The 21,656-nt window shown below is 38.0% G+C and overlaps 1 protein-coding gene across 3 annotated transcripts in view; it reads left to right on the top strand.

Moving 5' to 3' along the window:
- Positions 1–21,656, top strand: part of SVEP1 (sushi, von Willebrand factor type A, EGF and pentraxin domain containing 1) — a 124,960-nt gene that overhangs the window by 50,944 nt on the left and 52,360 nt on the right. For all 3 annotated transcript variants that reach the window (XM_035310327.1, XM_035310326.1, XM_035310329.1), the window contains exons 7-22: positions 3,404–3,601; positions 5,995–6,113; positions 7,542–7,671; positions 8,109–8,216; positions 8,457–8,588; positions 10,332–10,526; positions 11,603–11,724; positions 13,267–13,375; positions 15,230–15,421; positions 15,696–15,929; positions 16,472–16,633; positions 17,392–17,553; positions 18,359–18,520; positions 19,094–19,188; positions 20,415–20,511; positions 21,221–21,334. In XM_035310327.1, the coding sequence (XP_035166218.1) occupies positions 3,404–3,601; positions 5,995–6,113; positions 7,542–7,671; positions 8,109–8,216; positions 8,457–8,588; positions 10,332–10,526; positions 11,603–11,724; positions 13,267–13,375; positions 15,230–15,421; positions 15,696–15,929; positions 16,472–16,633; positions 17,392–17,553; positions 18,359–18,520; positions 19,094–19,188; positions 20,415–20,511; positions 21,221–21,334 (2,331 nt within the window). The remainder of the gene's footprint in view (positions 1–3,403; positions 3,602–5,994; positions 6,114–7,541; positions 7,672–8,108; positions 8,217–8,456; positions 8,589–10,331; positions 10,527–11,602; positions 11,725–13,266; positions 13,376–15,229; positions 15,422–15,695; positions 15,930–16,471; positions 16,634–17,391; positions 17,554–18,358; positions 18,521–19,093; positions 19,189–20,414; positions 20,512–21,220; positions 21,335–21,656) is intronic.

Raw genomic sequence — 21,656 nt, 5'->3', positions numbered from 1 at the left:
ATTCCTGCTCAGTACTGGTGTGTGGAGTTTCATTCAGAGAAGGATGCAAACCAGTTGACTCTTAATAGCACGTCCCCCTCAAAATGTATCCTTCGTACTCATTTTCAGAACGTTCATCGTTATCATAGAAGTGTTCCCTATTTATTTTTAATCTGAGCAGTTTCTAACTGTTATTTGTCATCTGCTAGATGAAAGAAACCAAAAATCCTTATGTATTTATGCATATGTAGTTAATAATTTATCTATTTCCAACCCTTCTGTTGACAAAATGAAGTGGGATTAGGTTCAGTCTCCTGCCTTGGAACAGATTTCACTTGTAGCTGTTTTTTGAGTGCTTTCCAGTTCAAGTGGACATCAATGCAAAGTTTACCATATTTAAAAGTTAGCTCTGTAAGACTGTACTACAACCATCTGTAAACACAATTGCCACTGTGTCATAACGTAATCTGGATTGTTTACAGGCACTTCTGTGAGGTCTGTTGTCATATGTGTCTTTTTCCAAGAGACTGGAAGTCAATGCAAGTTTGGCTATTTACATGTATTTTTAAATCTTTTCTTTTTTTCATGCTGTTGGCAATTAGTTAACTTTACGTAGGTTACATTACATTATAGACAGCTTAAAGACAAAATGCTTGCTAAAAAGAAAGTCTTTACCTTCTATCCAAATCGAAAAAAAAAATATATTACCTCAGTCATGTTCTTGTGTTTCTTCACCCAGTGATGAAGGACTAAAATCAAGCTTGTTAAAATTAATGAGCTTCGCAAGATACCATTCTCCTTGCTTTGTTCAAGTGTTCATGAGGAAAGGTAAAAATCCAAATGGCATCCAGGGTGTTGATGCCATCTAGTGTTAAAAGAATTAGTACTCCTCAAGTCTGATAGCAGTTGCCTGATTCATTCCCTGAAATGTGTTTGTAAAGGAGTTGAATGAAGGAAGCATGATTTGATTGGTAATCTGTTTGTTAGTTACTGTATTGAAGTTCCTCTTAGAATCATAGACCAGCCCAGGTTGGAAGTGACCATGAAAGATACCATCGCTCTGTTCCTCACAGAGTCTGGACTTCCTGGTCAGCTTTATCAGATTGTGTAACTGAGCACAAATAAAAAAAAAAGCCAAACTATAATAATACAGTTTTTGTTGTTTTTTTGTTTGTTTGTTTGTTTTTTGTTTTTCTGGTAGAAATCTGCCCCACTTTAAATAGATTCCCTGTGACTAGATATGCCAAAGGTTATCCTGAAACTTTGTCTGATATTTCAGGATTGTGCCTTGCTAGGATCTTGCTAGTATGTTTGAAAGCATCTTTGTCAGGACTGCTTCCACTTAGCCAAGAGCTGTAGTTTTCTTGTCTTATACCTACACCTTTCATGGCCTTTCTTCTACTTGTTCCCTGAGTATTGTATATCTTAATGCTTTTAGCTTGTCCTTTCAAACATTGTTTTCTTCCAGTTCGTGATCTTTCTTTGATTTGTCAGTATCCTTCCCTGGTGACCAAACAAAGGTTAGATTTTTTTTTTTTTCTGATGGTGCTGTTCTGCATTTCACAGCCAACAACATCTACCTGCAGTGAATGTGTTGACATTTACGATCTTTGCAGCCTGGTGAAGTATCTGTTCTGAAGCTGCAGCCTGTTGCAGTTATTAATTGCTTAGACTTTAAACACATTTTCAGTATTGCGAGTTTAGAGGACAGGAAATACTTAAAATGCTTAGAGTATTTAAGATTCGTTTCATGCAAAAGAACCAGTTTTCAGTGACTGCTGCATATTTTGGGAGAATATATACCCTTTCTTTGGGAAAGAAAAGGGATATGTACTGTTTTGAATTGAATCACTTCTGTGTCATTAAACCATTGCTAAGAGATGAACAGAGCTTTGCCTTCTGTAGCTGTGTTGTTCTTTGTGTGTTCCTTTGTGTAGAGTTTTTTTTGCTTTCTTCACCAACTAGCTAAAGAGTTACAGTTCTTCTCATTCAGTCAATGAAGCATTTTTCTTGTGTGTTTGTTCATTACCTGTTGGAAGAAACACTACTGAAAATCTGCTTATCTGAATTAATGTGATAAACCTTTTTGTCACTTTTGTCAAAGACTGCATGTCTGAAGTAAAAATAACATCCCTTGTCTCACATGGTAAAAACAACAGTTCAAAATAGAACAAGGTTGTGAGAATTGGACATGTTTACATACATTGCATTGTTTGGAAGTTTATACTTCAATGCAAATATTCTTCAGAATTTGTATTAAATTCTAGTTACAAAACAGTTCATATCCTCGATTTTAAGCCTCGAAGCAATCATCATCCCATCTTAACACTGGAGGGATGGTCAGCTGCCCTTTATTGTCACCCTCAATCTTTGCATCTGGGTTTGAACACAGTCAAGACCAAGCCTAGTTTGACTCAGTTTCAAATACAGCAGGCAAAATCACATGCCATATCTCTGATCTCAGGTGAGCTCATGGCACAGTGTCCTTTTCTGTCTCTTATTCTTATTTCATAAGATAATGTTAAAGCTGTACAAGAAGGCAACAAATGCAAGACCATTTCTTGGAAGAGCTGATTTCCATAGAAAGCAAGGGAATGCAACTTCAAAGTAATCATGAAAGGTGAAGTTGTTTTTTTTAAAAAAAAAAAAAAAGTTGGCTGGGGGGAGAGAGAGAAAAATAGAGGGAGAGCAAAATATAGTGGAGCCACATGAAGAATACGTTTCTGTCTCACTGAAAAGCATAAGTAGGAAAATCACAGAATCATACCATGATTTGGATTGGAAGGAACCCTAAACCTCACCTCATCCAACCCTCCTGCCATGAGCAGGGACATTTCTATAACAGGCTGCCCAAAGCCCCATCCAGCCTGGCCTTGAACACTTCCAGGGACTGGGCATCCACAGCTTCTTGGGGCAACCTGTCCAAGTGTCTTACCACCCTTATCATGACGGATTCCTTCCTTATTTCTAATCTAAATCCATTCTCTTTTAGCTGAATGCCATTCCATCTTGTCCTATCCCTACCCCCCCTGACAAAGAGTCCTTCCCCAGCTCTCCTGTAGGCCCCCTTTAGGCACTGGAAGGCCTCTCTAAGGTCTCCCAGAGGCTTCTCTTCTCCAGGCTGGACCCTAGTTTTCTCAGCCTGTATTCACAGGAGAGGTTCGCCAGCCCTCTGATTGTCTTTGTGTTCCTGCTCTAACAGAACCTGATGTGCTGGATGCTGTTTACTTCAGTCAGCACTGGAATACAGGATTTGAGTAGTTTATACTGTTTTATACACTCAGAGTTCATGCTGACTCTTGAATTAAAGGTCTGTATGTTTTGTGTTCCCTCCAAGCTGCCATATGACTTTATTTGCAGATTTGTTGGAATGTACTTTTTTATGTATATCATTTAAAAGATATATCTTAATGGTCTCTTGTAGAAATGCGTTGCCCCACCTTCCAGAAACCAGAGAGAATAACAGTTTTCCCTCCAAGATGTGGGCTGGAACCAGCTGTTCCTGGGACTGTGTGCCAACTGAGCTGTCCCCAAGGATTCATCTTGTCTGGAGCTAGAGAAGAACTAAGGTGCATTTCATTTGGGAGATGGAGTGCAGACATCCAGGATGCTCATTGTAAAGGTAGAGACCAGCACAAAATACTTCTATGTACACATGTGCAGAATTGAAGGGAAACACAAATAGCTGAGAGAAGACAGATTTGAATTGGGGAAAGCATGATTTAAGCAGTCTGTAAGAAGTGTTGTCCATACCATTATAGTTGGTTCTCAAATTTACTTGTAGGTAGTAGTGCTAATGTGGAATTCAAAGTTTGCTTAAGTGCATTCATGAAAGCGTTAATTGTTGGCTGTCACTCCTTGGATGAGAAGTCATGAGGTGTTGGGACACTGCCTACTAAAAGGCCTGATGCAAAGATAAATTTGAAATTTCAAAGTAAAAGTGAAAGAGCTTAAAGATAGTCAAAGTGGAACCCACACTGCTATTAAAACAGCAGTAACAGTAATGCTTCCACTGGTTTAGCACAGACTTAAGTAAGCACTGTAGTATGAGCAGACTTGTAGTGGCTGTCTAATTCCTGGCTGATACACATGTATGGAAGGATGCTTCTTTTCAGTTGGCTCTGACCTGACTACAGCTGTAGACGTGTCCTCAGTAATAGCACACAAGAGTCAGTGCCAAAACTGACAGACAGAAGTGCACAGAGTCTATAGAGAAACAGGAAATCATTGCATGCATTTGAAGGGTCCTGCCTAACTCTAGCATTCTAAGGTTATTTATTCTCTTACATGCATGCACACTGAGTGGGAAGGAATTTGGCTTTGGATTACAGGAGGACACAAGTGAAAGTGCAAGTCTGGAAATAGGCTATTCACCTCTTTGTGAACCACTGTGCTCCTAGAACTAATGCTTCCACCCCAAACAGGGGCCTTCACCAGCCACTGCAGGAAAGACCAGTACAGAAAACAGTTATAGCAGTCACCTTGCCAAGTCACTACAGAAACCGAGGTGGGAACTTTTTCCTCTGTAGTGGCCAAGGAGATTTTATCCTTCCCTTTATACATATCATTTCCCACTCTGTGATGTACCGCATTGTTTTTCTGAATCTTTGTGTAAACCTGTGCCAAACCACAGTTTTTAATATTTGATGGGATCCCACTACAGGGCTACGAGCTGAAGTGTTTGGATCAAGATAAAGCAGCATGGCTTGGGTTCAAGCTTTTAGATATTACCAGTGCATAAAACCCTAAAGTAAGAGGCACCAAGAATCTCTGAAAGTTATTCTTCTCTAGTAAAAATGAGCAGTGGCCTCTCAGTTGCTTTCATTCTTATTATTTGTCTCTCTCTATTTTGCTGCCAAAATATTTTCCCATTTCAAAACAGCCATTTTCTTTTTGACTTATTAGCCTTTCTACAAAATTTCACTTTTAAATGGAATTTGCTCCAGCCTGAAGGCTGTGGTCAGGGGAGTGTGAATTATAACTGGTAGTTATTAAAAGAGTTCACTTCTACTAAAATTTTCATCAGAATGAGTTCAGAGGAAGGCAATCTACTTGTATTTATTGCTTTGCACTCTTAATTACAGGGGTTTAATTGTCTGACTTATGTCTTTACTGGAACTATGTAGTAATAAAAATGTAAGTGGTATCAGTCCTGAGTTGTTTTAAAGCCTCATGGGCATGGATGAGTTCAGAGCTGAATGCTGTCCTTGTCTCATGTGTCTCGAGACTATTTATCAAACAATACTACAGCAATAAAATAACTTGACCACAAATGTTTTGAGAGGCCCTTTGCCAGGGAGATGAAGAAATACTTTGTTGGAGAAACTTTAAAGCTTAAATGTTGGTGGTGATGTTACCCGTATTGTACCACCAGTATTTTGAAATCATTCAGCATTGTCACATATGTCACAAGAAGATACCATTAGTCTTACGTAGTACCTTGTAGCAAGCATTTATTAAAGAACATTTCCAGTAACTGTTGACAGAAATCTTGTCAGTGCTTCTTTCAAGTCAGTTCCACACTACGTAACAGGGCATTTGAGAGTGACTACTGTCTTGCTCATGGTACATGTCATGTCAGAAATAATTTTCTTTATGTCACTGATGATCAGAAACAAGTGTTTACATCTGTATGTGTCATGTGTGTGGGCAGTGAAAGGATAGAGAAGCCATTCCTTCTTAATGAGTAGATGTGTGTAATGAATAGATGAATAATAAAACAATTAATTGTCTTATTTATGCTTTGTTTTATGGTTGCATGCAGAAACCAGAATCTCCTTGTGTTAGGTGATGTTCAAAAATAAAACAAAACAGTCACTTCTCATGTAGAATTTACTGTTTATATATGAACCAGTAAGCAAGAATTAAAAAGAGGCAGAGACAGTACCTTTGCAAAAACATGTGTATATATTCCAGGCAACACAAAAAAGAGTAGTTATAACAACTTGAAGTCTAACAATTACATAGCTTTTATTTCTATAATACCACATATAAAATATTTGTCTTCTGGGTCAGATATTGAAGCTCCTCAGATCCGCTGTCCAGAAAACATTGAGACTGAGAGCCTGGAACATCAGAACTCTGCTAATATCAGCTGGCAGATCCCAGTAGCTGAGGATAACTCTGGAGATGAGGTAAGTTAAAACCTTTACATTTGACTAGCTTTTTTAGCTAGTGATTTCAAATTAATTTTCTGAACCACTAGAATTTCTGTCTTCTGACAAGCAGGAGTAGAATAAAAATCTGCTGAAAACCTTGTATACTGAGAATTCAGCATTTTCTGTCCCGTTTAGGATTATGTAGTCACAGGACACTCCGCATGGTTGATTTCTGTGGTCAAAAGGAAGAATGTGCCCTTGTTTATAAAATGGAGACAGCTGCTTTAAAAATTAGCTCTTAGAATGTGAAGGAGTTCAATAAATGCTTCTCAAAAGGAAGTAAACTAGTTCATTAATCTAAAAGGCTAACAAAAGCACACTGTGATAAGTAAAAATGCATTTCAGCTTCCCAAGTGAGAAAGAAAAATCCCATTTTCTTATCCTATGCAAGGTTCAGACATGCGCCTTTGGCTACTATGGGTATCAGAGGTCTGGGAATGGAGTTACGGAAAACTTGCTCCAGAGCTGTTTCATAAAGAGTAACATTCCCTACAGGCTTAGACATGATCAAGTTACAGCAACTGAATGCATTATCATGAGTCAGCAGAGGAAGGGTGGCTGTATGTATGTGTGCTCTGAATTTGCTGCAAACACAAGAGATTTTTGCATTTGGAAACTGTGAGCAATCCCAGTAAAAGGTTTAAGTTCACACGGGTTTTGCTGCAGCACAGCCATGGTCAAATACTGTACCTCTGCTAACCCAGAGTCATTCACTGAGCTGTAGAAATGAAGTGCTTTCACTCTCATTTGTAGCTGGTTTGTCAAAGTCACAGTTCTCAGACAAACTGCCTTGCTCAGGTGAAGCCAGTTCCCTTCAAGAGAGGTTCTTTAATGCAGTTCTAACCTATGTGAAAAAGCTGTAGTCAGCAAGTAGGTGCCATTACTCCAAAAGCAGGGTTCTTTTGTGGTATTTGAATGTATTGAAGCATCTGTGGGCTATTAACTCATACAAATATGTAGATTAAAGCTGGATCTGCAAGTACTCATGGCACAGAACTGTCTGCCCCACACATCTCCCAGGTCTGCTACCCTTGCAGCTGGAGACGTGAACTGCAGACAAAGCAGGTTCTGAGCAGACATAGTTTGTGTGCAGCATAAGGAGGCAGACAAGCACCTGTTTCAGATTGTCTTACTGCACAGTGCTGTCAACTTCAGCAGATCAGGGTCCAAATCCTGACTGAGTAAATAAATCCCTGTTGCTCTAAGGAAGGTAGTCTTGGGAAGGGAAGACAGGCGCTCTCTTGCAAAGTCTACTCTCATTACATGAAGAGGCCATTAGCAGCGTTAACATTAAGGGATACTATTTTGTGCCCATTTCTTGAATCATATGAGTGTTATGAATACTGGCCTGTTTTGTTTTTGTTTTTGTTTTAAATAAAAATAACAAGTGTCTTCCTATAAAAGGTCTCAGTGCACGTTACCCCAGCTTTCATACCACCATATCTTCTCCCGATTGGTGAAGTTGCCATTACTTACACAGCAGTTGATAAGTCAGGCAATGAGGCAAGCTGTACATTCAGTGTCAAGGTTATTGGTAAGTGCTGTTAAAAATAATTGGGGAAAAATCTGTTATGGTTGAAACCTTTTCATTTTGTGCAGAAAGAGACAGTGGATCACCACAGCCTTTCTGCGTGCATGGATAAATCCAGAAATAATGCCATCTCCATAAATGCATTGCTGATTTTGGGCCACAGTTCACAAAGTTTGTTAAATAAAGTTTGCTATGCAGAAAGCAAACAGAATGCAGAAACCATGACTTCAGCCAAAGAAATTGTATTGTATTACTGCGGTGCCATTCCCTTGGTGTCTATGAAATGTAGCAGTTACTCAAAGGTGCACACCTAACTTTATTATATCTTTTGATGCAAACTTAAAACTGCTTCTTACATCACTTCTTCTTATAATATATTTCACTTGAGTGTGGCTGCAGTTCAGTAAGCTAATGTGACGTCATCCCTTCAAATTCTGTAGATGCAGAACCTCCTGTAATTGACAGATGCAGATCTCCACCACCCATACAGGCAGTAGAGAAGGAGTACCCAGCAACATGGGAAGAACCACAATTTTCAGACAATTCAGGTGAGATAGTGCAACCCAAAACATGCACACAACTGTGAAATGGTAGAGAGTTCCAATCTGCTCACTCTTTCGTTTATGATTTTATTATTATTATTTATTTTATATATATATATATATATATTTTTTAAGAACACATCATTTGGAATACATGCTACCATTTCCTTCTCCATTTGTTGAGGCTGAGCATGAGCAATCCCATTTAGCTCACTGATGTTCTAGGTTGTCTTTTAACTCTTGTAGGTGCTCCACTGACTATTGCTAGGAGTCATGCACCTGGAGATCTCTTTCCCAAAGGAGAGACAACAGTTAAGTACACAGCTGTGGATTCCTCTGGCAATAACAGAACATGTGAGATTCACATTGTCATCAAAGGTTTGTTGTCTTCTGTCTGCTGGCACAGTTCAATAACACATTAGTCATGATGTGGTACTACAGCTTATTCTCAGACCTGCAAAAGTGTATGGCTTTGATGTAAATAAATATCATAAACAATGCAAGTCTACTCCAGTTCTTCATTCAGTCTCCAGTTTTCTTTTAGGTATTCTGTGGGAGAAACTTGAAAGCAGTCAGGATATCAGTTAGTACCAGTGAATAAATTACGTAAGCAGCACAGCAGTGAATTTTGCCCTATAAATTCAAATTAGGTGTAAAAGCAATTAAATTAATATTAATTAAAGCAGTAAAACTTTTGGTAATGGATCCACTCTTTTCTCAGTGATAAATATAGTGTGAAATGAATTAATTGGCGTTACTGAAGTCTAACTTGAAATCCATACTTAAAAAGGAAAAAAATATGGAAATATTTTTGTAATCACCTACAAATTCTGTAGCAGATACTAGAACATGTTTTAGGTTTTAGAAACTACCTTTATCTATGCATATACTTATGCATTTGTGTTGCTTGCACAGACACCTTTTCCCCACAGTTTACTTTCTTCTTTAGAACACACCAGTAATTTGGCAGATAAAGAATGAAAATTGTACTCTATCTCTGCCCTCTAGTGCTAATGTGTCAGTTGAACATCTGTATAAACAAATAGTAGTGAAGAGAGTATCTAAAGTCATGCAGACTGGACTTTTGGTTATAGTTTTACAAAAGGTAAATTGCAAATGGTTGTGCTACTTGCTGATTTGCGTTTGCAAATCTTAGCAAGGACAAGCCAATTTGTAGAACTGGTATTATTTCAAGTTTGTACCACACCTGACTTTTTGTAGTCTCTGCACTCGTAACATAATGTTTACAGATGTTCACAATCTCATTCACACTTGGTCTGAAAATAGATTACAACTGAGATTTGTTTTGGTTTAACCCAGCAGGCAGCTAAATGCCACCCAGCTGCTTGCTCACTCTCCCCAGGTGGGATGGGGGAAAATATCGGAAAGGTGCAGTGTCCTGGATGTGTCCCCTTCCAGCTCCTTGTGCATCCCCTGCCTCCTCCTGGCAGGGCACCACAAGGAGCTGGAAAGGCCTTGGCTCTGTGTAAGCACTGCTCTGCAACAACTAAACCTCAGTATGTTATCACCGCTATTTTCATTAAATATCCAAAGCACAGCATCATGTGAACCTCTACAAAGAAAATAATTCTGTCCCAGAAAAAACCATGACGGGTCTTGTAGTTAGCCACTCCTAAGGTGATTTTGACAAGTCTGCATGTTGTTGCAACATTGGAGAGTGGACAGTGCTTAGTTTTAGAATTCAAGTTGCAATACAGTTTACTATAATTCATTATATGAAAGTTTATGTAAAAATATAGATTAATTTTTTGTATTACTTTAGTAGGTATGTATGTACTTTAGTGTGCACATCTGAGGAAGTACGGATGAGTTTGAGTCTTGCATTATCAAGGTGTTTTTTTTAATTTCTCATATGTATCACAATTTTTTTTTTAAGTTTTCACATTTCTGGTTTCAAATTCAATGGCAGGGTTTGAGAAGAATTTAGCAGAAGCCTGATTTGGATTATCTGGAAGTAATGAATAATACTTCCACAGGCTTCAACTGCAACTTTTGGAAATGATATCGGTGTTGTTTTCCCATGTGTTTACTTAATTTACCAAATTCATCAATAAGCATCTTTGTATTTTTTTTTCTTTGTTTTCTTTGTACTGTTTGTAGGTTCTCCCTGTGAAATCTCCTTTGAGCCCATGAATGGCGATTTTACATGCACATCAGATGAAAAAGGTATTAATTGCACATTGCGCTGTGCAGAGGGTTACAGCTTTTCAGAAGGATCAAATGAAAACTACTATTGTGCATATGAGGATGGTGTCTGGAAGCCACCTTATTCTCCAGAGTGGCCTGACTGCTCTTGTAAGTCTAACTATTATTATTTTTAGCCTCTGTTTTGTGAAATGAATCTGTGTCTTATCATGCAATGTGTTTAATGAGGAAGTAAATGACAATATTTTAGAAATTACAACTGCTGTATAACTAATCTTCTCTGCTTCCAAATTGTTACAAGCATTGCAAATGAATGCATGGAAGTCCCTAAATGTATTACTTCAGAAGATTTCTGAAATACAAAAATAGTCAATTTGTATCCTGGAAAGCACAAGATAACAAAGATGGCAAAGCAGACAAGGCTTGTCATTAGTTTGTCTGCAAACACTAACAGTGCCTTTTCATCAGGAATTTCAACAGTATTTGCAAATTAGCAGTGCAAATGTATTTGTAAAACCAGTGTGTGCTGTAATTACAATATACTTACCACCAAATCAGACTCTTTTATGTCTTTCCTTTGAGAGGAACACATACAAAACTTTCGTTGTGGACTCTCAGCGTTGGTGACATTCTAAAAATAAATATAAGAGATCTAGATATGAAGTTGGACTTGGCATCACGTTGCATCCACTTCAATCAGAATGGATTCTTTGGTTCAAGCAAATAGCAGCGTTTCAGCTGTGAGCAAATGGAACTTATGTTTCATAGCTATTTATCAACTGAGATGCGTAATGTGGACACTTAGGAGCTTTGCTCCTTTTTTCATATTTAGCCTTGCAGCATTAGTAATAGTGCTTTCAATATTTTTTTTCTCTCTCTATAGAAAGTAAGAGTGCAGTTTAGGATTTTGACAGATCACAAGTTTTTCCATTAAGAAAATGCTGAAATAGCTGTATGCCATTTTTCTTTAATATCTTACAGCTTTCCCATTAAGCTATTGTGGAAATTTGATGCCTGTCAAAGGGTAGTTAGTGTATTTTCATATTTGTCTGCATTGGCTGAGATATGTATGATTCATTTTAGGGAAACAGACATGTTTTCATGTATATATACTATGAATTTGGGTTTCTAATTTGAAGATAACACTTCTTAGTATATTCCAGTTTTAGCCAGTCCTCTGAAACTATTGTGCTGACCAATAAAAAATTTGCTCCAACATTTTTCAGTAAATCGTTTTGCAAATCATGGGTTCAAATCCTTTGAGATGTTCTACAAAGCAACACGATGTGATGACAACAGTCTTCTAAATGGCTTTTCTGATGCCTTCCAGAGTGCACTTGGTAAAATGGTAGGTTAGTAAATACTACTTTTTACATACTTTTATTAAAAAATACAATTTCTTGTTACTTTTCCCAGCTAACTAATTTTAAACATGGAAAATACAATGGCAACTTGGAAATGAAATCTGTGCTTTTTCAGAAGATGATGTCTCCTTTAAAAATAAAGAGGGTACACTGCCATTTTAATGTAACTCAGTTCAGTCTTCAATGTGAAGTTATTTAGGACAGAATTTATAAGTGTGTGTGTAGCTTATGAACCTCATACACAATAGATTTTCAGCTGGATTCTAAAGAGAACATGTGCAGTTTTGAAAACCCCACTAAATTTTCCCCTAACCTCAGTGTTCTTTGTGAAAGTGATGGTAAAATATCCTCATTTTATACAGAATATGTATAACATATATCTAAATAATACAAATGAATATAAATGTATACAGATAGATAGAATCCACATTTGGTTACCAAGTCTAGGCATTTAAGCGGCAGTGACTTAAATAATTCGCTCAGATTTAGTTTATTTTCTGAATTTTAACTCTTATTAGTAAGAACTACATAGTGATGAATATGAAGGGGTAGCATGTTTCATCTCTGCAGTGTCTCTTGCTTTCCACGTCAATGTTACAATTCTCCCTCTTAATCCACCGGTCTGTCCTCAGCTGCAAAGCAGAAGCAGCAGGCTTTTGAGCTATGGTATAAGGAGCTGATATCTGGGCCTAGCATGATAGCATTGTTCCAGAAGTCAGCACTGGACAGTTACAGTTTTTTTGCAGGCCAAGGCCTGTATGCTAAAAGCTTCACTACTAAAAAGTGTTATTAGCACATCCAGCTAATGGACAGACTCCTGCAACTTTGGAATTCCTGTCAGTAGCCCTGGTCAAAAGACTCAAAACTTAAATGAAACTTCCGATAATCTTATACACTTGGACCTGAATATCTGTTACTCTCTTGCCTGACATCAGGTTTGTTCTCTACCACTAGAAAAATTTGTTAAGTTTTAAAAGGGGGGGACAAATCAGGCAAGGAGAGATGGATATGAAGAAATAAGGTTTGAAAGTTAGAATCAAAGTGATGGCATTATTGTAAACCTGACAGAATTACAAATTATATTAGCTGGAAAACCTGTAGGTGTTTTCAAGCCTGTGAGCACATGCCATTTTTGAGAAGAAGAAACAAACCTGAACTTTCTACTGGATTTTGGGATTACGTATGCAGGAGTGGTTAACACCATGGACATAGAGAATCATAGAATCATAGATTACCCCATGCTGGAAGGACCCACAAGGATCATCAACTCCAACAATTAAACTTATAAAATAGACCTTTTACCAAAAAAAATAATGCATGCCTCCAGTTTACCTTTTATTTCCTGGTTGTATCAATAGAACATACTTCTTTCAGCAGACCTTCCAGTATTATAACAGACATGAAAGGAGATGTGTGATGTCAGAGAAAGGGCAAGCCCAGTGCTTTATGTTGTAACAAAGTTTCTTTAAATTGGGGATGAGCTATGTGATTTTATTTTTTAACGTTATTCTTCTTTATGTTGGAAGGTCCCATCGTTCTGTAATGATGTTGATGATGTTGACTGCAGATTGGAAGAGCAGACACAGAAACATTGCTTGGAATACAATTATGATTACGAAAATGGATTTGCCATTGGTAATTACCAATTGCATAGATAGTTAGCCATCCAGGCTTCACACAGTGTAATTTATTTTGTTCTGAAATACTGCAATGTGTTGTGTGGAATATTTAATGAAAATAACTGTAGCATTCAAGATATTACGCAATTAAGCAATAGATTTTCTTATGGAATTGTCTGCTCTCTGTTTGCAGTGCTGCTTTCTATGTATTCTACGTGGGAAGGAAAAGTTTACTGAGATGCCTCATGGTAGGGAGGAAGCAAAGCATGCACACACACGCACATGCAGAATGCCACAACCTTGCTTGGTTAGCCTGGAAGAAAGCCTGGAATTTTTTTTTTTTTAAAACATACAACAGTTTCAAACCAAAATAAAAAGCACAACAGGTGATTCTAGAGATTGTTAAGAAAACAAGGACCCTTATCATCCTTGATGCTGGTTCCAATCAACACAGAGCCCTCCGATTGTACAGAGAAAGCATAAATTTGCAAGTTAGCTGTGAAAAACTTCCCATATGCAAGGGTAGCTTTTTGCAGGATGACTGTAGGTATGTTGGTGTGAAAGCTGTAGCAGCCCTACTGATTGCTCCCACTTTACTTTATGCCAAGTAAGTTGTCATTTTCATTCCAATCACAGACAGGTTAGCGTCCATGTTGCACTTGGCTTTTCTGAGTCCCTTGGGACTACTTAGAGCAGAAAGGCTAAAAGCAGATAGTCAGCTTACATCATCTTAGCATGAGGCATTTTGGCAGATCAATGTCAGAATACTTAGTCTTTTACAGGACTGTGGCTCATAGTGGAATTACTCTGGTACAGCTTCCTGCTTACTCTCACCTTTTAGAAATGCTTCACTCAGTTGGAGAGGACATTTGTTTGTAATCAGACACAGGGGACTCAGGGCTCAATTTGCAGTTGTCATTAGGGAAAAAGTTGTTGACAGCTGGAACTAATTTGTAAAGTCAACTTGGTGGAAACAGTATTGTGGAAATGAGGTGTAGGGTTCTGGTCATGTCAGTCTCTTTTCAGAATAACCTTGATACTGTTTTTCTGATGTTTCTCATGATTGTACACTGGGGAGGCTGGGGAGCAGAGCTCTCTTCCAGTGATAAGAGAACACTTTAGAAGATCTGTTATTGAGTAATCACGTAGTATTAACTTGCCTTAGTTTTCACTGTATATTAAGCATAATCTAGATGACTTACCAGGTAACTGGCAAAATGTTTTTATGCCTTCATGTGTTTTCAGAAAGAGCTAGATTAATGAAATAGACTATGTAGCTCTAATTCTAGTCATGACTAGGCAAATTACTTACAGATCAAGATAGCTGAAATCATGTTCTAAATGAAGAACATTATGCAGAGGGTGAACTTAAACCACTGTGTTATAACAGGAAATGTCTGTCGCATGGGGTGATGCTGTCAGCCTTTTCTGAGAAGGCAGACAATGGTACAACTTTCTTAGGAGTTGTGAGAAAGATTTAATGGAGACATACTGATACGGGCGTGCCAGCTGTAATTGAGCAGTAAGAGAGAGAGAGCAATGAAGAGTAGTTTAAGATGTGGCTGGCAGGTGAGGGTCCATGAAAGACTGAGGGGAAGAGAATTGCTGTTTTTATCAGTAATTTCTTTTATAACTTTTGTAGCAGAATTTCTGTAAGGCTTTGACTAAACACACGGATTTCAGGAGGTCTATGGTATCAAGAGTGAAACTTTTTTCTTTAGTCAGAATCATGGTACAGTAGACACTTGTGCAGAGGCAAAGATAGCATACATTGTCTAGAGATTCAGACAGGCCCCATTCTATTGGGGATATACTATAGCAATAAGTAGAAATATGACGGGCACTTATTTTCTACATTTTCTCCTGGCAGGAGCTGCTGGTTGGGGAGCTGCAAACCAGCTGGATTATTCCTATGATGATTTCATTGACACAGTGCAGGAAGAAGACCTATCCAAGCATCTCTCTGCTTCTGCAAAGACAGCACGTACTCGAGTCAAAAGACATAAGAAACTGAATGTTCCAATGACTGACCACAAAATCAAGTTAATATTTAACATCACAGGTGAGAGAAGTAAAATATATTCCTTCTCCTGTAACTTCTTTTTTAAAATTCTTGTTTTTAATACATACAGAAAAACTTTAACTTCAGTTCACAAAGCCTGCTGGAGATGCAGATGACATTTTTCTGGAGACGTTCAGAGCCCCATTTTGTACATGCCTGCTTTCCACTTTGAACTGGCAAGCTTGAGTGCTGCACTTTTAATATACTTCAGAGTACAGTGGAAATATTGACTGTAAAATCTGTGTGCTTGTTCTGTTCTCTGTTTAAATCCCAGCTAGCGTGCCACTGCCTGATGAAAGGAATGATACACTGGAACTGGAAAACCAGCAACGGCTCCTCAAAACTCTAGAAACGATAACAAACAGGCTGAATAGGACCCTCAATAAGGAACCCATGTATTCCTTTCAGTTTGCATCCGAACTCATTGTAGCTGACAGCAACTCGCTGGAGACGGAGAAGGCCTTTCTCTTCTGCAGGCCTGGTTCTGTACTGAAGGGGAGAATGTGTGGTAAGCCAGAGGACTTGCTCCTTATGCATATTTAGAGTCCTTTTGAAAATCAGGGTTTTAGAGGATACTTGAGAAGGTAATGGTTTGACACAGTCCAATGCTTGTGATCTCCCAGAACAAACTGCAAAAATGCTTTGCACAGTTTGACTTCCAGAGGATGTTTATGTTTCTAACCAAGACTTGTGGAAAAAGAATGCTTTTGTACCCAGGATTCCACTCCCATGGGGAAATAGGGCATATCCACATGGTTGGTGATACTCAGGAAAATAGTGCTTGATATGCAGTCTTTTAAACCTACTTGTTACTCTTGTGGATGAGGATTTGGGATAGGGAATTGGATTTTGTTTCTGTTCTTCAATGTTAAACAGTGAAGTCGTGAAGTCTTTACGATGCTCCAGACAGACACCCCATGCAAGCCTATTTATTGAGGAACAGAGTTACATTTCATATAAACAGGATTTGATTAAATGGGAACTCCAGGAGCAAGACAAGTATGTATGATTGCACATTCTGAGAGGAACCTTGTGTTTACAACATTACAGTCAACTGCCCTTTGGGTACTTATTACTCCCTGGAGCATCATGCCTGTGAAAGCTGCTGGACTGGATCCTATCAAGATGAGGAAGGGCAGCTGGAATGCAAAAGTTGTCCGTCTGGTAGTTATACTGAGTATCTACACTCCAGGAGCATCTCCGAATGCAAAGGTGAGAACTTTGTCTTCTTCAGAAAGCCACTTCTGAGTTCCTGGTCCTCATTACAGGAGTGCTGGGATTAAATTAATCTGTGAAATGAGAAACAGTCCCAATAGCCCATTGATGCATGTGTAATGAAAAAAAGCATATGTGGTATGCAGAATGCATATGTGGCATGAAGAATGCAGATATTTTAAGTGTTTTAAGTGGTATGAAGAATGCAGATGTTTTAAGTGTAAGAAGAGCTGGCCTCTAAGGTTTTGTTTCATTTTTGTCTCCTTTCTGTGAAATTAAGAGCCCATTTTGCATGGACTAGTATACTTCTGATGATGCCATTCTTTTTTTTTTGCCAGCCCCCCTCATGCTATTGTGATGGAAGATGAGATTTTTGCATCCCACACTACAGTGCTCTGGCATTAAGCATCTCGGCACTCCCAACTCTTTGCAACCAACTTGTTCTGAAAAAGCAGTTACGAGTTTTGTCACCTATTTATTGTTTTGTCATTAGTTTTGTTCATTAAAAATGAGTAACTGAGTTGTAATAAATCATGTGAAGGTGGTTGGTTAGTAATTCACAAATACACCAACAGTAACTTACCACAATTTCTGTTTGTTTCTTCTTTGTACCAGTGAAGCCCTTCAGAGTAGAGGAAACTCTAGAAATAAAAAGTCTGTGATGTGTATTGTGATTTCAGTATTGTTTCCAGAGGTTAGGAGCCATGTTCCCTGTTGGATATCACTTAGTCTTTATGAATTCTTCTACTTTACAGCTCAGTGCAAGCAGGGAACATATTCATCTAATGGTCTTGAGACCTGTGAAACATGTCCACTTGGCACATATCAGCAAGCATTTGGATCCAGGAACTGCATCTCTTGCCCAGAGGATACAACAACAGTAAAAAGAGGTGCAGTAGACGTCTCAGCTTGTGGAGGTGTGTAACTAACGGTGCTGTAAAATTTCTAAAACAAAATTTAAAAAAAAAAAAAAAGTTGTTTGAACATCAGCTAATGTAATCCAACTCATCAGCCTGAGATATAAGTCAGCTTTTGTTTAAATGTGGATCAACAGCATTTCCCAGCAAAATCTCAGGCTGTTTCCTGATAACCTGTTTGTTTGAATTGCCCTCCTTCTAATTTCCAAGATGATTTCTTATCTAAAGATGAATAAAGTGAAATCAGTGAGAGTTAACTATATGAAAAGAAATAAAACCCTTTTCCTTACAGAAGAGAAAGGGAATGACAGGATATATGTCACTATTACCTCAGGAATAGTTTCCACAGTTTCTGTACAAAATCTCCATGTTTTGACACAGTTTGTGTCATTTACTTTTTGAAGAAGTTGTCCACAACTGTCTTTGGAAAGTTTTTTGTTTTTTTTTTTCAGAAAGAGCCACAGAGGCAATAGTCTGCATGGATTAATGGTACAAAAAAGGCTTGTCTTGTCCTTATTCCTTCTTCAAGAAAAATAAAACAAGGTGTAAGAGAGAAAAGGAAGTTGCATTTGAAAGCTGTCTCCACAGCAGCATAAAAAATAAAAGGAAATACTTTCCGGATATTCTCGTAGTCATTTGAGAACTACATTTCACCTAACAGCACAGTTAAATCAGCTTATTTTAGGGTTGTTAACTACCAGTAGGTTTCACCCTACTATTTGAAGTCTATGAAAGGAACTGTGAGGGGAGAAAAGAAAATGTGGGAGTAGTGATCACCCTAAAAAATGTCCTCTTGCTCTTGCAGTACCGTGTCCTGCAGGAGAGTTTTCTCGCACAGGTTTGACACCTTGCTACCCTTGTCCCAGAGACTACTATCAGCCAGACCCAGGAAAGTCCTACTGCTTGTCTTGCCCCTTTTATGGAACAACAACCATCATCGGTTCCAGATCCATCACAGATTGTTCAAGTAAGCCAAACTATCTCTCCTGAAGAAAGTTAATAAAGGGAGCCTCTAAAGGGTGGCGAGCACTAAACTTAACAGAAAACGTCCTGTTCACTCTCAGAATAAATGCAGAACTCTCCTTTCAAGCAGTGACATTCCCTTTTATTTTTGCCAGCTGGTATTGTCTCTATGATAAATGGAAGGAGTAACTCTGATATGTACCAATGCTTATTAACAGTGTATAAATATAGAGAGTATGTTGTGTGTATATACATATATATACACCCATGTATACATGTGTATACATGAATGTATATATATATACACACTATGTATGTATGTGTACAGAGTATATATGTACACAAAAAAGTATGTATGTGTCTGTGTATGCATGTATAAATACACATAAAATAGGGTACAAACACATATATATTTAAAATACTATGTGGTTACTGTAAATTCTGTTTTTTATTCCCATAAATCCACTTTTTTTCAGCATCTCTTCAGATGAGTTGTTAAAATGTAATTGTGATGCCCTCATAGAATAGGGACCTCACCATACAGTATTGACAACATTTTCCTATTCTTTCTCTTTAGGTTTTGGCTCTACTTTCTCAGCTGCTGAGGAAAGTGTGATGATGATACCAGCTTCTCCAGAAAATATCAGCAAGCAGTACAAAGTTAGCAGTCAGGCAAGGACAAGATATGTTTACTAATATTACCTCTAATGAAAGAAAATGAGTGCCTTATGCCAGCAGTAAATGACTAAGGTTTTTTAAAATGTAATTGTAATGCTGACTGTACTTCCTAAACAGATGACAGTGATAGTCATGAGGAGAACCCTCAAACTCTCTTCACGAACGTAGATGTTCAGTTGAGTAAAAGTGGCTAAAAAAAAAGTGGCTAAAAATTAGCTATTGACAATCTTAAATTGAGGACCTGAAGTCTTCACCTGATGTATAAAATATTTGTCACACTTATAAAAGACATATAAATTCTATGGAGGAGGCTTGGCCAATCCATAAAAAGCAGGTTGACCATGATCAGTCATTTGATGGCTTCCATTTGGTGGATTCCAGAAGATACCACCAGGCATCCAAGTTCCAGCTGTAAAATCTTTGTTTTGCTTATTACAATATAGATACACTTGACAAGAGGCAAGGAGAGTTCTCTTCTGCTCTGAGTACCCACTCTGGAGTATGGGCAAGTCCTCATGTGATAGAACCTTCTCTAGTAACAGTATTTGCCATAGATGCTCACTGATAACCATCTCCCTCCACCCAGTCTGTAACCGAGACAAGGTTTCTTTGTATGAATCTAAAGTAAAGATACTGTGTTACTGGAGCAAAGTTGATTATGGGTTTGACCTGAACCATAATTTAACACATGGACAGGTGACAGACTGATCTCCCGTGACTGTAGTTGACTATTTACTCAAGGACTTCACTGAATTTGGATTTGCTACATGAGAAAGCATAATGCCATACAGTGAAGTCCCCCACCAGTTCATCTAATGACCAGAAGGAAGTGATTAGCCAGGAAGGGTTAGGGTTAGGAAGTGATTAGCCTGTGTAAAAAGACGCAAAGCAGGGAGTTCTAATATAAAACACAACATAGTATAAAACATCACCTGTCAATCACAGCTCAGAAAGCTCTAGGAGAAGAGCTGCAACAATCATATGTTGGTAATTAAAAGGTCATTTAAAAATAGCAATTCATATTGCTGCTGTTCTTCTCTAGAAATAAGAATGATTGGCATGCAGAGGAGAAAAAGAGGAAGCTCTAGAAGTTAATACCAGTCATGTTTTTGTTCCTAGTCTTCCAAAGTGACTATAGAGAGTGCAGTCTAAAATGAGAATATTTTGTTCCACAGGAATTTCCACATTTACTGTAACTGTGTTATTCTTGCTCATGGCAGGTGTTTCATGAGTGTTTCCTGGAACCGTGCCACAACAATGGGACATGCAAACAGCTGGGAACTGGATATATTTGCATATGTCCTCCTGGATATACAGGTAAAAAATCTGAGAAGCAGGTGCAGGAGCTAACATGGCTCCAGGCCTTTAACATGATCAAACATAAAGGAGCAGAACATTTCTGTGCAAGAGTATATAGCCTAACTGATTGGAATATCCATCACAGATTTACCATACATAACCATTAAAAAAAAAAAAAAAAAAAAAAAAAACCTCCTTATGTTCTTGATGAATTATATAGTTTTTGACAAAAAGGGATTTTGAGTGGGATTTTATTTAGTGGTGTTTATGTTAAGTTCCATGGGCTTGAGCAAGAGTGCAGTGGACATTTTGTGGATTTCAAAGACTTTTTCTTGGTCATATTTATGATTAGCAAAAAACTGAAATTTGCACTATAAACAGCTAATTCCACTAGATATTCCTTTACTCCTCCCTGTCAGCTTCATAGTTGCTCCAAAACAAACAGACAACTTACTATCAAAAAGTCACTGGTCTGTGTTATTTGCAACAGAATATTAAGTGCTACCATCTGGAACTGATCAGACTGTTGTCTGATATGCTTCATACCTTTTTAGCAGCATTTAGTTTCAGGTCTGCATTAAAACACTACTAGACATGCCAGTTTTCTTTAGGTTTCATACTCAATTGATCAGACATGTTTTGCTACATTAAGTAGTCATGACTTTTGTGTTTCTGAACAATTCCATGTTTTGTTTCCATGTTCTCAGCCCTTTATTTTGCATTCTAGGCTTGAAATGTGAAACAGAAATGGATGAATGTAAATCCTCTCCTTGTCACAACAATGGATTGTGTAAAGATGGCGTTGGGACCTTTGTTTGCCATTGCAAACCAGGCTATTCTGGTAATTTGTTTCTTCTTCAGAAAGGCATTGTTTTTGTGCTAGGTAGATAAAACAAAACACAAGGGCTGTGCTACTTATTTCACTGAAATTCATGGAATTTTAACAGGAAAGCCGTCTGATCTACAGGCTAGAGGGAAGTTCCACTATATGTGAATAGTTTTTTAAATAAAAGGACAGTCTCTGTGAGCATGTGTGCATGTGTGCTTCTGTGACATTACTTTTCTGGAAAATAAAAAGGCAATTGAGATTAGGGAACTAGTAAATACAGGAAAAATGCTTATGATACAGAATATGACCTGATCAGACAGAGCATTTATAGAGT

Source organism: Oxyura jamaicensis, chromosome Z (genome assembly GCF_011077185.1).
Source record: "Oxyura jamaicensis isolate SHBP4307 breed ruddy duck chromosome Z, BPBGC_Ojam_1.0, whole genome shotgun sequence".
Classification (NCBI taxonomy): domain Eukaryota; kingdom Metazoa; phylum Chordata; class Aves; order Anseriformes; family Anatidae; genus Oxyura; species Oxyura jamaicensis.
Note: the sequence above shows the minus strand (reverse complement) of the source record. Positions and strands in the feature narration are given on the sequence as shown.